This window comes from Phodopus roborovskii, unplaced genomic scaffold (genome assembly GCF_943737965.1).
Source record: "Phodopus roborovskii unplaced genomic scaffold, PHOROB, whole genome shotgun sequence".
NCBI classification, from domain to species: Eukaryota; Metazoa; Chordata; class Mammalia; order Rodentia; family Cricetidae; genus Phodopus; species Phodopus roborovskii.
The window spans coordinates 504,610-518,204 of NW_026125489.1; the positions used below are offsets into that span (position 1 = coordinate 504,610).

General features: G+C 39.8%; 1 protein-coding gene across 1 annotated transcript; it reads left to right on the plus strand.

Moving 5' to 3' along the window:
* Positions 1-7,709: 7,709 nt before the first annotated feature.
* Positions 7,710-8,645, plus strand: LOC127215831 (olfactory receptor 10P1). Its single transcript, XM_051176324.1, has one exon. The coding sequence runs from the start codon at positions 7,710-7,712 to the stop codon at positions 8,643-8,645; it is 936 nt and encodes a 311-aa protein (XP_051032281.1).
* Positions 8,646-13,595: the final 4,950 nt, after the last annotated feature.

The window sequence follows — 13,595 nt, forward strand, 5'->3', positions numbered from 1 at the left end:
GGAAAAATGGAGACATGAGGAAGATAAATACGGAAGGATGAGAGAGGTGGGTTAAAAAAAAAAAAAAAGGAAGAATATCATGAAAGGTCATAAGAAATCATGCTATCATCATCTACTGAAAAAAAAACCAACATCCATAATTTTGTGTATAAATATACTTGCATAATTTATTGAACTTTTCTCATCTGGACTGATAATGCTCTGTAAGAGCCAAAGATCACTTAAGGAAAACCACAACACTAGAAATAAGAAACTATCTTTTGAGTTGTTAGTCAAGGTTGTCCAAAAGACTCAAAAAAAAAAAAAAAATGACAAGCTGTTGCTGTTGCCCTGGGTTGCCCTCCCCCAAGAGGAAGCTAAGCTCCTATTGTTGAAGACACCATGCACTTCAGAGAAGATCCCCAGGGATCCCTGACCTAACACTGGCCCAAATGTCTCCTTGCTGTGGACTAGCTTTCAGGGTATCAAAAGGAGCCATGTAAGGTTCCAGAGGGGAGAGGCGACTAACAGTCTTGCCCCGCTATGATGCCTATGAACTACAACAACCACTGTCATGGCACCATAAGCCTAAGTGTGCAGTAGTGGCACACATACCTTGATAGCAGCCAACAGCTCTCTCTTTGGACTTAAGGCCTCTCAAAAAGAGGAAACCATGCCCAGTACTAGAAACCTAGCCAAGTACTCAAAGATAGTACAACCATGGACCTTGGAGGAGAACCTGTTGACTTACTAAGCCAGTATAATCCCTAACAGCAATCTAAACATTTGTTCTTAAACCACAGATAAGAGTAGCCTTCAAGGGTGTCAGTTAGGTGGCCTGGGCAGTCTATGGGGTCTCTGGTAGTAGGACCAATATTTATCCCTAGTGCACAAATGGACATTCTCCATGGAAGGACACTCTCTCAGCCTAGATAAACAGGGGAGGGAGGCCCTCCCCCAAATGATGTGACAGACTTTGATGATCCCTCATGGAAAACCTCACCCTTCCTGGGGAATGGACAGAGGGTAGGATGGGGGGGGATTATTGGAGGGATGTGGGAGGCTGGGAGGGAGAGGGAACTGGGATTGTTATGTAAAATAAGATTGCTTCTTTAAAGACAAAAAGAAAAGAGTAGTCCTCAAATCTCATCAAGAAAACTTCTCTTTGCAAGAAATGGCAACCATTACAGAAAACTACAGCTAATCAAAGTACATAGTTGTGGATCCCATTCCCAGTAGATACTATAAAAATACCCCTATATTAAGGCTTGGGGAACACATGAAGAAGAGGGAGTAGAGAGATTTTAAAAGCCAGAGGATGAGGGAGTTTAATACAAAACTGTGAGTCCTAGTAATATCTGAATCTACACCCATAGAGTCTCAACAAATCACTGTCCAAACATGAGCAGGGCAAGGACAATAGACATGCCAAAGCAGATAGGGGAAAGATAATGAAGTCTCAACCCTACACAAAGAATATGGGATGCTGAGAAGGGAAGAAATAGTCTTCCCCAAGGAAGAAAGAGCACACCAATTTATTACCCAATGGTCATCCCTGAAAACATCAATACAATATTATATAGACTCACCAGGTTATATTTAGGGATATACTTGTTTATAATAAAAAGAGGCCATGAATTTAAAAGAGAGTAAGGAGAGGTTTTGATGGAGTCAAGAGAAAGGGAAAATGAGCTAATTCTATTAAAATCTCAAAATATAAAAGAAAAAATATTTTTAAAAGAGAATAGGTTAAGGGAATATCCCTCCATAGGGGATGTGCTCCCAAAGTCCTTTTGTGCACCAGGGAGACAGGAGAGATGGCTAGTCCCTACTCCAAATGACGTGACAGATTTAGATGACTCTTCCTGGAAGGCATCATCCTACATGGGGGGAGGGGCGAAGGGGAATGGAGGGGGCATGGAAGTGAGAGAGAGAGAGAGAGAGGGAAACAGGGAAGGAGGGAGGAAGGGAGGGGTTGAGGGAGGGATCCAGGGAGGGAGGGAGGGAAGAAGGGAGGGAGAACTGGGATTGACATGTAAAATAAAAATTAAAAAAGAGAGTGGGAAACACTGTGCCTATTACCACACCTAAAACCATGTTACTGTCACCTTTACACAAGTCTAGAAAAATGCATGTAGCACATCTTGTGTTTTCATCTCATGTGCTGAGCAGCTCTGTCACCACAGACTAGAATTATGGAAGGAGCGAGCTAAATAAGAGAAGCTTCTGCATCACTTTCCATCCTCCTGTGGGGGCTTCCTTCAGCCTGTCAGCAATTAAGTTATGAGTGAGCTTGGAAAGTATATTGTTAGCTTTCTGAACTCCAGCAGATACAAGGGTAGGTGTTCAGTAATAGCTGGAACAGAATTTAATGAGGAATCTGCGATTTGTGCCAAAACACTCCCTCTATGTGCCAGTCTCTTCCCAGCTTAAAACCATCACTATAAACAAAACAAAACCTTCTCTATCTCTTGTAGTGGAAAAGAGCTGCTCTAAACACCCAAATCAAAAGCAAATATGACCATTCTCTTGGAAATGTGTGAAAATAGCATTATGAGATTTAAGGTAGCCATAGTGTGTTCAAGGTCTTTCTAAATAAGTAAGTCTCAATTTCAGTTGAGACTTCAGTAATGAAACTTTATAAATGCATGCAATAACAATTAGTAAAAAAAGAGGACATCAATTTGAAGAAGAGTGAGTGAGGAGGAGTGTATAAGAGAGTATGGATGAAGGAACGATAATGGATAAATCTAATTAAATTATGATTTCAAAAATAAAAAATTTTTTAAAGTCAGATATGGGTATAGCTGTGTGTTGTAGAAGAGAAGAATGCATTTTTAAAAAGAAAGAGAAGGTTCACAGCTGGATTAAGCCCTGAGGGACTGGTGGGTGATTTCAATAAGAGTGGAGTGGTAAGGACAAATGGAGAAAATGAGAGGGAAGTGAAGGTGACAAGTGTCGATTAGAGGGTATCAGGGACTGAGAAGAAAGTCCAGATTGTTTCAGACAACACAGAGGTGTTGTTTATTCTGCCCCAGACTTCTCCCACTTCCATCATCTATTCCTCCTTCCCCAGACTAATAATATTAAGAAGGCTGGACTCTGAGTTCCTACTCAGTGCAGCGGCATGAGGGAAACAAGTTGGCAGAATCCCAGCCCTTCTTATATAAACCCCTAAAGTACAACACAGGCAATGACCTCACTAGAACACATTCATTTGCAAAGCAAACCAAGCAGGAAGAGCAATATGACTAAGTCAAGATTCAGTAATTAACTAGAATATCTGCTAGAAGTGTTTATTTAACAGGGATGTGAATTTCATACACGGAATAAATATCCCTGGGGAGAGTCTACTTATGAGGCAGGGAGACCCTCAAGCCATGTCATCTGTGACCAAGGAAAAGCAAAGAGAAGCCCATGGCATCCAGGAGTGGAAACAGGGGAGATGAGAACAGGGGCAGCCATTGGTTTTATTTTAAGAAAAAGGATGGATACAGCTGACATTGGAGACATACACACAATTATCTCACTCATTGACACTACATAGCTCAGGGCCTCTAAAGCTCCCTGGGGATAAAGTCACTGTTCTAATCTCAAAATAGTTGTGGCCACCAAAGAGGTTGACTTTCAAGGAGGAAGAAAGAGGGGGTAGCCTCTCGTGTGCCTAGCATCTCCTTTTCTGACTGGGTGACCACTTTCACATATCTTGGGTACACACCTGGGCTTTTGCCTGATAAAGCTGGACTCTGCCAGAAACAGAAAGAGAAGGTGAAGGGCAGAGCAGGACTCACTTGGGTCTTAGACCCCTGTGTTTGGAGGATGAATACCTGTTCCTGGGGACAGGAGAAAAGAATCCTGGAGAGGGGTTTCTGAGTCTTGACTATTTTCTTTACAGATGTATGATCCAGATGCCACACCTTGGTGGGGAGAAAAATCTCGAAAGGATATAGGGAACAGTATATATAGTGACATAAAAGTGCATATAACAGAGAAAAGCCAAAGTATACACAAAGAGACAATGCAAACCTTTGATGTGTAAGGTAAGCAAATACACTATTGTTGGGAAGCCATGCCATATGATGTGTTATGATTTTATGCTGTAATTATATTTGTGCTGTGTAGGGTGAAACAATGGATTATATGTGGGTCTGACAATTTCCATGTCTTTGGCCTGTCAGATGGTAATCATAGCTTCTATATTTCTATGATCAACATCTTGTAGGGTTTTCTTAATGGTCTACATCTCAGGGTTTACAGACATAGCTGCCTGCATTCTGCTTTGCTGTCCTTCTCCTGCCCTGATGATAAGTGCTCTCTCTCTCTCTCTCTCTCTCTCTCTCTCTCTCTCTCTCTCTCTCTCTCTCTCTCTCTCTCTCTTTCTGTCCTTGCCCTTACTGATCCATCAAGACTGTCACCCTCCCATTTCCCACATTCCCAACTATTCTCCAGTATCCCCATTTTCTTCATATACAAAACACCAAGTCTATCCCTCAAGAGTTGTTTGTTTGTTTTTATTATTTTATATTTACTATATTCACCCTCTAATATCCTCAGCCTCTACATCCAGAGACAGCAGATCTACCAGGTATCCAGATAGCCAGACACATCACTGTCACTTAGTAGTACCACCTGAATTTGCACTAACTGATCAATTTAGCTGGCTGGTTATGTCAGATTTTTTTGGAGGTGCAGAGGAACCAGCTGTGAGAAATTTATAGTAGAGAATTGTTGAATGGGTACATTCAATGCTTTAGTTTTGAAAGATGAAAAACTTGGGAGATTTGTTGCAGATAAATAGAAATGTACATAACAGTCTTGAAGTATGAATATTAAAATGATAAGCTCTTTATGTCTATCAAAATTAAAAATTTAAACCTCAGACAAGAGCCTTGTGAGTTAATGGGATCTCACGTTCATGAGACCTTCTCTTCAAAGCCAAAATAACTATATTTTTTAAGTTCTAACCTCTGTCTGTGGCCCACAGTGCAGTAATTCTTCATCATATCTGGTCTTCTGTGGGGAATTTTGAAAAGTGGCTTCAATTCCAGTGATTCTGTGAAGATAGCCCCAATGGCATCAGACAAATGGCTGATAAAAACAAGCTAAAGAAGAGAGGTAAACAGTGAGCGTAAAAGCAGTAAGGGAAGGCTGACATGTAGGGAAAGCAGCATTGAGGATCTGGTGCCCACCTCTTAGATGACATATTGAGGCAAAATGTCAGAGGATTGAGTGAAAAGATGATCACAGTGCGGCAAATGTGACATGGAAATGGAGAGGTGGACAAACAGATTTCCCCAGCTTCCTGGGGAAAGAAAACTGGGATTGCTTTTGGCAAATCTTCAGGAGATTTAAAAAACATATAACAGAGCAGGACACACAAAACTTGTCTGCACAACCAATACTTCTATATCTGGAAATTTACCCTAGAAAAATATGTTAACAAAAGTAAATGAAGATATCCACAAAGATATTGTTTATGTCACATATAATACCCTCAAACTGGAAAGGTTTATAAACTGCAAAAGTATGCATTGATTTATTAAGTGTTATTGTAGAAAAATCAATAGATTACTACAAGAATTTGTGTTTTATTGTTATTGTTTGGATTTGGGTTTGGGTTTCTTTTGTTTTAAAGAACCATTTGGGCCACAGTGTGATTCTGTGGTAAAAATGCCTACAGAAAATATTGAGATGATTGGAAGAAGGCAAAACAGTGTACATACTATAGTTATACATACACCATAGGTGTTCTGTGGAACACAGGCTTGAGAGCAATTTACAGGGAGTGAATCCAGCAAAGGTGATCAGAATCACAAATTTCTTCATTCCACGTGTTTCTTAAATGTTTTAATTGAAAAAATACACTAGAATTTTTTTTAAATCAGGGGATATATTACATGCTATCTAAGTGGATGTGAGTACTGGAAGGAACCATGACCACTGAGGTTAAATACTTCTGTTCAAACTTACTCAATGCAAGTTCATTTTTCCAAAGTACATGGCTTAAATATACAATCCTAGCTCTTCAGCCCACTATCTGATCTTAGGTGGGTAGTTTAAACCTTAGAGCTCTAGTTCCTTTCCTACACTGACAATTAGATTAGTACTCATGTTTATATACAGAAAACTGAGAAACCACAGAACTCCCAGCATGTAACAGCATCTAAATTTTGAAAGGGCAAAGGGTAATGAATGTTAGGTACATGAGAAAGCAAGTAAGCAAATGGTTAGACTAACCTCATAGAGTTTAGTCAATAGAGAATAAATAGCTGTAAATCTTAGGACCTGTGGCTTCTGGAAACTGAAGACAAGGTGTTCGATCTTTTCTTAACTAGTTATATAACTTTAAATTAGTTATGATGTGTTCCTATCTATATAATTGGGGGGGTTATTAAGCCATCTTGTATATGTCTGGGAAAGACTTGGCATGTTTCAAGTACTGTGATAGTTAAATTAATATCTGTAATACTTGATAACTTAGTGGCTATGAACACATATTTCTAGAGTTAAAAAAGATATGGACTTGAGCCCAATCTTACTTATGGGGTAAATGGCTTGAGGGAAATTAAAGTTACTAAGGCTGTCTATAATTACATCCTCTCATCTTCAAAACAGAGAAAAGGAAGGTTATAGACTGTACTCTATCAGTGATTTGACAAATATTAAGCCTTAGGTAGAGAACACTGAGCAATGAGGCACCTGGGAAAGGTTAGCAACTTCTCCCTACCATGTCCTGTAGGATCTCACACTGGAAGTAACACTAAGAAGTCCTGGGTCTGTGGCATGTGTCTCATGAGAGTAAGAATAAGGAAAAATGTTCTCTCCAAAAATCATTTTCTTCAACTAGATGACAACTGCATGGTAAAAGAGAGTTTAGAATGCCAGTTATCCAACACCTATGTGCCCAAACGCACTGTAATTAAGACTTTCCTATAGTCAGAAGAGGCCAATGCTGGGAGGAACTGCTTTAACCCATAAGTGAGTCCCCTGTCACTACTACTGTGCATGAACACCAAACACCTTTCTAAAATGTTATACATAAAATGTTATTGTTGTTCATAGAAATACTTAACCCTAAATGTCCTTTTTAATCCTGAAATGCCATAGATAAACGCATCTAAGTACAAGGAATACATATGCTGCCACGGGGATTGAACTGAATGAAGCTTGAAGGATAAGTGGAATTTTAACCCATACAGTGTGCTAGGTCACAAGGATGCAGATAAAAAGAACGGAACCGGGGCAGGTGCCAGAATCCCTAACTATGATGTGTCTATGCTGTGAGGTAACAAATATTCACATTGTTATGGAGCATCCTAAATCCTAGACACAATGTGATGATCATTAGACACTACCTTGGGACTGTCTCTATTGTGGCCATTTGAGTTTCAGTTTCAGTATGTTGGGTACAAAGGGCACAACAACTGACTGCTTCACTTAAAGCACAAAGTTGGGTCTCTCCATGTGGAAGGTGAGACAGAGAAAGTGAACACGGAAGATACACAGGCTTTGGAGTCAAACGGCCTGGATCAAATCACAGCCATGTTTTCCTCATTATCAGTTCAGATGAGTTTAATGTCTGAGATGCATGGCCCATCTGAAAACAGAAGACACCAGCTGTCTTGATTTGAGAAGTAACTGTGGGGAAAGTGTTTTACTGAATTACACAAATGGTTATTTCAAAAATATTTCTCTCTCTTTTAGCTGTGCAAAGCTTGTGCTCTGGAGTGATGGCTGAGGAAAACCAAACTTCAATAACTGAGTTCCTCCTACTAGGGTTCTCTGACCTCAGAACCCTTCAAGGACCACTATTCTGGTTGGTGCTTCTGGTCTACCTGATAACTTTGCTGGGCAACTCACTGATCATCTTTCTTACAAAAGCCAGCCCTGTGCTGCACTCCCCCATGTACTTCTTTCTACGCCATCTCTCCATAGTGGAGCTTCTCTACACCACCGACATTGTGCCCAGAATCCTGGCTGATTTGACCTCCTCTCACCCCCAGACCATTCCCTTCTGGAGCTGTGCAGCCCAGATGTATTTCTTTATTGTCCTGGGCATCTCAGAGTGCTGCCTGCTCACAGCCATGGCCTATGACCGTTATGCAGCCATCTGTCAGCCCCTGCACTACTCCACCCTAATGAACCAGCGGGCCTGTACAGCCATGGTGGGAACCTCATGGATCATGGGCATCATCACGGCCACTACTCATTCCTCCCTCATCTTCACTCTGCCTTTCCCCAGACGCCCCATCATCCCACACTTCCTCTGTGACATCCTCCCAGTACTGAGGCTGGCAAGTGCTGGGAAGCACAGAAGCGAAATCTCTGTGATGACAGCCACTGTGGTCTTCATCATGATCCCCTTCTCTCTGATAGTCACTTCTTATGCCCGCATCCTGGGAGCCATCCTGGCAATGGCTTCCACCCAGAGCCGCCGCAAGGTCTTCTCTACCTGCTCCTCCCACTTGCTTGTAGTCTCCCTCTTCTTTGGAACGGCCAGTATCACATACATCCGACCCCGAGCAGGCTCTTCTGTCACCACAGACCGCATCCTTAGTCTTTTCTACACAGTTGTCACGCCCATGCTCAACCCCATCATCTACACCCTCCGTAACAAGGAGGTGACAGTGGCCCTAAAACACATGATGAGGAGGTGGGTTCCCTAACCCTGAGGGGAACTGAGGTGTTCTACTCATCCACTCTTCTTCCAGCATTCAAATGTTCAGCTTAAACTTTAGCCAAAAGAATCCTTTAAAAAAAAATCTCAAATAAGTAAGTCCTCCTGATAGAAAGTGCTGGTATGTATCTTACCTCTTTTTCCATACCCCGGATATTCTCTCAGAGCAGGGGTTACTAGGAAACAGTGGAATGGAAAAGATCCTTGACTTGAGAAAAGAACAGCCTGTAGATTGTTCTAGACCCTGGGCAATCTGCCATGTTCACACCAGTAGCTAGAGAATCATGTAGGTCATGGAGGCAGATATCTATGAACTTGACAATAGGCCCCAAGAACCTGGAGGAAGTAACTAGCTTTTGGTTACACTTGTGTGAGCTTTCATCTGATTAGTGATACATTTGCTTTGGGGTCCCTCTCACAGACATTCCTCCTCTGGAGTGGTGACTTAACTGTAGGAATCCTCTGTATTCCCTCCTATCTCCTTATTTAAAGTTCCTTTCCAAAGAGCCTCCTGTTCCAATGAAGTCCTCTTATATCTCTCTATGTCTTTCAAAAGCAATTATTTCAGAAATTCTTCTTGCACATCTTACTCATCATGTCCCCCTAGCAACTTCCCTTTCATTCTATAATGCTCAACTCAATTATTCCTCCTTGAAATCTGGTGTCTGAACACATCTCATTACTACACTATGCCACAACCATTTTAAATCTGTTGCAAAAAACAATGTAATTATTTTTATATTTCTAAATTATCATGTATAGAAAGTGCTAACATTTGAATGGCACTTAAAGAAAAACTAAAATTACTTTTTAAAAGTTTTTTTCCTTTGATAATTTTTATGTAAATTTGAAACAAGCTTGTTTTATCTGTCAATCCCAGTTCCCTCACCCACCCCTCCTCCCCTGTACCCCCTACCCCCATCCCATCCCCTTTTTGCTCCCCAAAGAGCAAAGGCCTTCCATGGAGAGTCTTCATTTGAAGCAGGCTCCAGGCCCTCCCCCATGTGTCTAGGTTGAGAGAGTATCCCTCTATGTGGAATGGGCTCCCAAAGTCCATTTGAATACCAAGGATAAATACTGGTCCACTACCAGAGGCCCCATAGACTGCCCTGTCCTCCTAATTAACACCCATGTTCAGGGGGTCTGGGTCAATCCTATGCTGGTTTCCATGAGCTCTCCCTAGTTCAGGTCAGCTGATTCTGTGGGTTTCTCCAGCCTGGTCTTAACCCCTTTGCTTATCACTCCTCCTTCTCTACAACTGAATTCCAGGAGTTCAGATGAAATTATTTTTAAAATTCGGTAAATTCTTTTACTTTATAGTTATAAGGAAAATAAAATATACAACAATAGAGACGTCTTTTAATGTTGATTTTTATATAAAACTTCCCCAAAAACTTGCTTCTGTGAACACAAATTTTGTACTTGATATTTTTAAAACCCTACCTCTTTGGTATATATCATTGGTGTATATCTAAAGGGTTAGGCCACCATAGCCCAAAGAGATAGCCACACACGTGTTTATTGTGACACTAAATAGATTTGAATCAATTGAGGTATCATCAACAGATGAACAGATAAAGAAAATGTGTATGTACACAATGGAGTTTTACTTGGACATAAGGAATAAAATTAAGCTATTTGCAGGAAAATGGATATTACTGGGGATCATCATGGTAAGGAAGATAAGCAAAATTCAGATAAATATACACTTTCTATCCACATACAGAATATGTGTACTTTAGATGTAAGATATTAAAATAGAGGTGGAACCATTTGGAAGGAATAAAGGTACCATCAGGTGGAGGAGACAACAGACAGTAATGGGAGGAATAAATATGGTCAAAGTACATTATGTGCATGTTCAAAATGTGATAGTAAAAACCCACTGTTTTGTACAAATATATGGTAATTAAAAAGAAAACATGTTAAGAGAAAAGGTTAAATACATTTAAAATAAAAGGAAGACTTGCGAGGTCTAGGAAGTTTCTGCTTACCCCAGAAGCTGCAAAGAATATCCAAGAGTATCATGAGTCACTACCATCAGTCACTCTTACATTCTGGATGCTTCTCTTGATTCATTTGTTTTTAATATACCAGGATTTTTGCTTCCTTCTTTCCATAAAAGATTATCTTCTGGCACATAAATGGTACTGTCCCCTGCAGACTCCAACTCATTTTTAAATAGTTCTTGCTTTTAACTCTACGTTTGATGGTAGCTATGTTGAGACATAGTTGATATACAAAAAAACAAACTGCATTTTAAGGAATATATTCATCCATGAACCCTTCATCGCAATCAATTAATAAAAATATCCAACAGTTCCAAACCACTGCCTGTCTCCCACTTATGTCTGTTTTATAATTTGGAAAGAAGGCTTAACATGAAATCTACCATTGCAACACATTAGTGAACCACATACTATTGTCAACTATGAGGATGTTATGCTGTAGATCTTTAGGACTTATTCAATGTGGTGACTAAAGTGATGTAATCATTGATCAGAAACTTCCAAGCTCTCTAATTCCTCACATCTGACAAGTACCTCTCTACCCTCTGTTCTGAGATGAATTACAATGACTCCTACATTATTTATCACTCTATGACCTGATTTTTTGGTTTAGAACATCTTCCAAGTTCATTTCTGTGTTGTATATGTCAAGATTTCCTGATAACTTAAGGCTGAATAATATTCCATTTTATACATTTCATGCATTTTCTTTTTAAATTATTTCTTTTATTTTTGGATACTGCACTATGACTTCTTTATTCACTAATTTTCAGACAGACATTTAGATTTTTAGATGTCTTCCTAGTGTAAATAGCGATGAAAATACATGAGTATAAAAATGCTTATTGAAGGTCATTGTTTCTGTTCTTTTGCAAATATATCCAAGGTGGGATTTGGGGGTCATATAGTAGTTCTGCTTCTTGTTTTGTTTTGTTTTGTTTTGCTGTGTTTTTTTGGATTTTTGAGGTTGTTTGTTTGAATTTTTTTTAGTTCAGTTTTTAATGTTTCAGGAACAGTCTCGTTGTTCCCTGTTATGATGGAAACATTTTACCTTCCTGTTAACCATATATTTTTTGTTCTTGTTTGTTTGTTATCACTATTGTCACTGAGACAAAGTCAAACTGTATCTTCAGACTAGCTTGGAACTTATTATCCATGAGCAAAGCTGAGATTACAGGCACGAGCACTGTACACGCCTCCCACTCCCCCCAACCCCTCCACGCTCACCCCCCCCCACCCCTCTGCTTTTGATTTGCATTTTCCCAACCAGTCCCCAAGCAAGGTGTGTGTTTGAGTTCACTGCCTGCTTTATCAATCGAAATAGTCTATTCTTTTAAATTGATAGCATTCCTTGAATATTTTGTAAATTAGCTACTCATTAACTATATTTATGAGTAGTTTCTTCCATCCCGTGAGTTGACTTTCTCTCTGTAGTTTGCTTTGCTACACACAATCTTTTCAGTCTGTTCTTTTCCCATTTGTCTATTTTTGCTGAGGTTATATATAAAGCAAGCAAAACACTGGTCAGCAACTTCATTTTATCAAGATTTCTTTGCGTAGTTTCCTCTAGGAATTTCTGTTTATGTGCTAGTTTTAAGTCTTTGACCTATTTTACTTGCATCCACAGGAAGGGACTGTGGATGCACCCTGACCCAGTGCTCTTTTCTTCACATTTATACATTCATGGTTTTGTACCTAATGTTAACTTCTGTATTATTTATTGATTCTGTTTGTTTATTTGTATTTATTAGTTTTATTTTCATGTAAAGTATAAGGTAAATTGGAGCTGGAGAGATGGCTCAGGGGGGCTAGAGAGGTGGCTTACAGGTTAAAAGCACTGGCTGCTCTTCCGAGATCTTGAGTTCTGTTCCTAGCAACCACATGGTGGCTCACAACCCTCTATAATAAGATCTGGTGCCCCCTTCTGGCGAGCAACATACATGCAGGCTGAACACTAAATAAAATACCTAAAATAAAATAAATTGCTGTGGAAAATCTTTGTATGGTGTAAATACATATTACTCTCATTGGTTAATGAAGAGCTGACTGGCCTATAGCTGGGCAGAAAGAGACTGGGTGGGAAAGTCAGACTAGGAGGATGCTGGGAAGAAGGAAGGCAGAGTCTGAGGAATCTCCAGCCAGACACAGAAGAAGCAGGACACGTAGCAAACGAGGTAACAAGCCATGAGCCTCATGGTAGAACTTAGATAAGAAATATAGGTTAATTTATAAGTTGTAAGAGCTAGTTAGTAACAAGCCTAAGTTTGGATTATTCTCTTCCTTGTGTCCTTTTGGATGTAGTCAACCTCTTCAGACTTAAGTTTTCCCTCTAGTACATTCTGTAGAGCTGAATTGGTAGATAGACATTATGTAAATTTAGATTTATTGTGGAATGTTTTTCTTTCTCTGTTAATTGTGATTGATCGTTTTGCTGAGTATTGTAGTCTGGACTGGCATTTGTGGTGTTTTAGATTTTGTAGAACATCAGTCCAGGCAGCTATGGGTTTCAGAGTCTCCATTGAGACGTCAGGTGTTATTCCAATGGCCCTGCCTTTATATGTTACTTGGTCTTTTTCCTTTTTCTGAACATTTAGTGTTTCAATGATTCTGTGTCCTAGGGAATTTTTTTTTCCCTGCATACTTTGCATTCTGTCTGCATGCTTCCTGTGCTATGACAGGCATCTCTTCCTTTAGAGCGGTGAAATTATATTTTATAACTTTGTTGAAAATGTTTTCTGGGCCTTTGGCCCGAATTTCTTCTCTTTCCTCTATACTTATTAGTCATAGGTTTGGTCTTTTCACAGTGTCCCAGATTTCCTGGCTGTTTTGTGACTTGATTTTTTTTTTTTCTTTTAAGATTTAACATTTTTTTTTGACCAGGTTATCCATTTCTTTTCTCCCCAAGTTAACCAGACACACTCTACTTTTTC

Bases quoted from the DNA above. Each gene is read 5' to 3' on its own strand.
- LOC127215831 (XM_051176324.1), top strand. From the start codon at position 7,710: ATGGCTGAGGAAAACCAAACTTCAATAACTGAGTTCCTCCTACTAGGG.